Source organism: Galeopterus variegatus, unplaced genomic scaffold (genome assembly GCF_000696425.1).
Source record: "Galeopterus variegatus unplaced genomic scaffold, G_variegatus-3.0.2 Scaffold4832, whole genome shotgun sequence".
In the NCBI taxonomy this organism is placed as follows: domain Eukaryota; kingdom Metazoa; phylum Chordata; class Mammalia; order Dermoptera; family Cynocephalidae; genus Galeopterus; species Galeopterus variegatus.
Genome location: NW_007730943.1, coordinates 77297 through 81319, shown reverse-complemented (window position 1 = coordinate 81319; position 4023 = coordinate 77297). Strand labels below are relative to the sequence as shown.

General features: G+C 62.0%; 1 gene segment (V, D, J or C); it reads left to right on the top strand.

Moving 5' to 3' along the window:
* The first annotated feature begins 358 nt into the window (after positions 1–358).
* On the top strand, positions 359–3526 carry LOC103603861. The segment is given in 5 exon segments: positions 359–605; positions 873–1211; positions 1320–1634; positions 3032–3162; positions 3444–3526. Coding segments are annotated over 5 exon segments (1115 nt in total).
* The last annotated feature ends 497 nt before the right edge of the window (positions 3527–4023 follow it).

Sequence of the window (4023 nt, the reverse complement as noted above, 5' to 3'; positions counted from 1 at the left end):
AGTGCCTGAGGCTGCAGGTCACCAGGCCCTGGGCAGCAGAGAGCCACAGCTGAGCAGCTGGCCTGCAGACGTCCTGAAGCACATTGGGGACAGGGCCAGTCCTAGAGCCTCCTGGGGTAGGGAGGGGGCCAAGAGGAGGCAGGTGGGTCCAGTCAGGTGGGCACCCGACGCCCAGGAGCCCAGCACTGGATCCCTGCAGGGAGACCAGGCCCCAGGAGAGCCAGGAACAGAGGGGGCTCTGGGGCCTGGTCCCTTATGTCCAACACCATGGTCACACAGGGCCTCCTCTCTTGCAGCCAGTACCAAGGCCCCCTCGGTCTTCCCTCTGCTGCCCAGCTGCGGGAACGTGTCCAGACCAATGGTGACCTTGGGCTGCCTGGTCCAGGGCTATTTCCCTGAGCCAGTGACTGTGTCCTGGAACCAAGGCGCCCTGTCCAGCGGTGTGCGCACCTTCCCGTCTGTCCTGCAGTCCTCGGGGCTCTACTCCCTCAGCAGCATGGTGACCGTGCCCGCCAGCACCTGGCCCAGCCAGAAAGTCACCTGCAATGTAGCCCACCCGGCCAGCAGCACCAAGGTGGACAAGATTATTGGTGAGAGGTGCCCCCAGCCCAGGACAACAGGGGAGACTCCTATCTGTTTCCCAGCTCTCAGGTTCATGGAGAGCTGGACACTTCTCCCCTCCCAGACCCCAGTAACCCCCATTCTCTCTCAGCAGTACCCGGAGACTCAAACCCCGAAATCCCCACGTGTCCCAAGTGCTCACGTAAGTCAGCCCAGGACTCCCCTTCATCCCAAGGGGGGATGGGAGACTGAGGGCAGCATCTGAGAAGGAGGACAGGCTCCACCAGGTGCTGACCCCGCTGCCTCGGTCTCCACGCCAGCTCCCGAATTCCTGGGAGGACCTTCAGTCTTCATCTTCCCCCCGAAACCAAAGGACCTCCTCATGATCTCCCTCAGCCCAGAGGTCACATGTGTGGTGGTGGACATCAGTCAGGATGACCCCGAGTTCCAGATCAGCTGGTTCGTGGATGGCGAGCAGGTGCACACAGCACAGACCAAGCCCCGGGAGGAGCAGTTCAACAGCACGTTACGCGTGGTCAGCGTCCTGCAAATCCGGCACCAGGACTGGCTGAAGGGCAAGCAATTCAAGTGCAAGGTTAAGAACGATGCCTTCCCAGCCCCCATTGAGAGAACCATCTCCAGAGCCAAAGGTGAGAGAGGCAGGGCCGGTGGGGCTGCCTCAGCCACATGGAAAGGGGCCAGCTTGGCCATCCCTCTGCCCTGGGGGTGACCATCTGCACTGACCTCTGTCTCCACAGGGCAGCCCATGGAGCCGCAGGTGTACGTCTTGGCCCCATCCGCAAAGGAGATGGCAAACAGCAAAGTCAGCATCACCTGCTTGGTCAAACGCTTCTACCCTGATGACATCTACGTCGAGTGGAAGCACAACAGCCAGCCAGTTGAGAACTACAAGACCACGCCGTCTGTGCTGGACGATGACGGCACCTACTTCCTCTACAGCAAGCTCATTGTGGACAAGAGGCAGTGGCAGAATAAAGACGAATTCACCTGCCACGTCATGCACGAGGCCCTGAAAAACCACAGCACACAGGAGTCCATCTCCATGCCTCCGGGTAAATGAGCGCTGCGCCCGGCAAGCCCCTCGCTCCCCCGCAGGCTCTTGGGTCCTGCGAGGACGCTCAACACCCACCCACCCACTCCCCCTGTACATACTTCCGGGTGCCCCAGCATGGAAATAAAGCACCCAGCGCTGCCCTGGGACCTTGCGAGACTGTCATGGTTCTTTCCGAAACTCAGGCTATGGCCTGGGGGGATCTTCATGAGGGGGTGAGAGCAGGTCCCATGTGGGGCAGATCCACAGTGTGCAGTGCCCAGGCTGCCAAGGATGGGGTGTTCCCAGGGATTGCCCTCCCAAAGGAGGGGGCATTTCAATCATGGCTCCTCTCATAGCCCCAGGGGTCGTCCTCTGAAGGGGGCTATTCAGAGGCTGCCTCTCTCTCGGGCCCTCCCTGCAGCTCCCAGCAGCTCTGGGCTGGGCAGCAGGAAACCCCTAGGAGCCCCTGAAGGAAAACCAGCACTCAGTTCCCACCTCTGTCCCAGCCTGTCCTTGCCCCCCAGTGCCCTGTCCACAGGGTCACTCTGTGTCCCCTCAGGAGGCATGCCTGGCCCGTGAGTGTAAGGACAGGACCTGATTTTCCCTCACAACACAGCCCAGACAGTTCTACCCAGGCACGGGGTGAGGGCTGCCCATCCGTGAGGACACCGACCACCCGTGAACACCTCACACACACATGCACACACATGTGCACCCAACCAGCACACTGGGTTGTCATATAGGGCACAATGAATGACGCCAGAGCACAGCAAGGCCCCAGTCACATGGACGCTTGCCTGTATGCTGACCTTTTCCCATGCCCCCATGTGAACCTCAGCCCCCTGTGGCCGTCACACGCTACCAGCTCAGACACACGCAGCCTCGCTCTTACGAGGGGACACCTACACTCCCCTCAACATATACGAGTCCCCCCACACCCAGACTGACACATACATGGGGACACAGCCCCGTCCCTGCCCTGACCATGGCTCCCTTTCCAGTGTGTACTGCCCTTCCCTGCACCAGAGTCATCCTAGGACGGGCTCTGCCCTCTGTGCCAGGTCACCAGCAGGAGGGCACTGCAGAGCCACTGTCCTGCAGGGGGGCAGAAGTCTTTACGCTGCCCTTGCCAGCCTCCGTGCCAGGGTGTGGAGAGAGGGAGTGGACCTCAAGGCTGGCCAGGCCACCAGGGGTGTCTGGCAGGTCCCAGCGACCCAAGCTGAAGGAGTTGGGGGAGTTGAGGCTGATGCCCAGAGGGGACGGCCAAGGAGAGCTGACCTCAGGGTGCTGTGGCCCAGCCCAGCCGGGGCCCTTCCTCCTGGGCCTTCCGCCATGCCCCTGCCCTGCCACAGATAGAGCCGCCCCCAGAGTCCTCACAGGGGAGGACACAGCACTGACCACCCCCTCCCTGTCCAGCGCTGCAACCAGACGAGAGCTGTGCCGAGGCCCAGGACGGGGAGCTGGACGGGCTGTGGACGACCATCACCGTCTTCATCACGCTCTTCCTGCTCAGCGTGTGCTACAGCGCCACCGTCACGGTCTTCAAGGTGGGCCACGCTGTCCCCACGCTGGCCCTATGCTGTCTCCTGCCCCCACACTGTCCCCACTCTCTCCCCACTCCAACCACATGCTGTCCCCACATTGCCCTCACTCTGTCTCCACAGTCCTCATGCTGTCCCCAATGTCTCCCCCTCACTGGACCTGCCTAGGCCTCTCTCTCCAAGTCCAGCCCTGGCACAGGCAGTGGTGCACTCCTTGGCGGGTGGGCTGATGCAGGGGCTGGTCTTGGGGGTCAGTGGCCCTGCTCACCCTGCACTGTCCCCTGCAGGTGAGGTGGATCGTCTCTTCTTCTTGGAGCTGAAGCAGATTATCATTCCCCACAACAGGAACATGATCGGGCAGGGGGCTTAGACCACCCTCCAGTGAGGGTGTCCAGGACCCCCACCCCATCCAGGACCCCCTCTAGCCTGTGGCTCAGCCTGCCACTCCAGACATCCTGCCCTCTGACCTCCTGCTCTCTGGCCCTATGGCTCTCTGGCTTTGCAGCCACCCACGGCCAACACCCCACCCTGCTGTCCCCTAACCCTTACCCCTCTGGAGAACCTTGAGGGTGGTAGGTTCTACCCCAAACCTCAGCTGCCTGGACGCCTGCTGGACTCTCCACAGCAGCTGCCATGATGCCGGCCAGAGGCCACCAGGACTATGTGTCCCCTCAACAGGACAGCTCCGCCCTGGGGTCAGCTGGGTGCCATCACCAGGGAGGAGGCCAGGCCAGCATTCCCGGGTGTTCACCGGGGCGGCCACCGGCCTTGAGCTGACCCCGTCCACACCGGCCTCCTGAATGCAGTGTTTCCAAGACAGGCTCATCGTTTCAATCACTGAGTGGGAACATCTGCCACCAGGGCTGG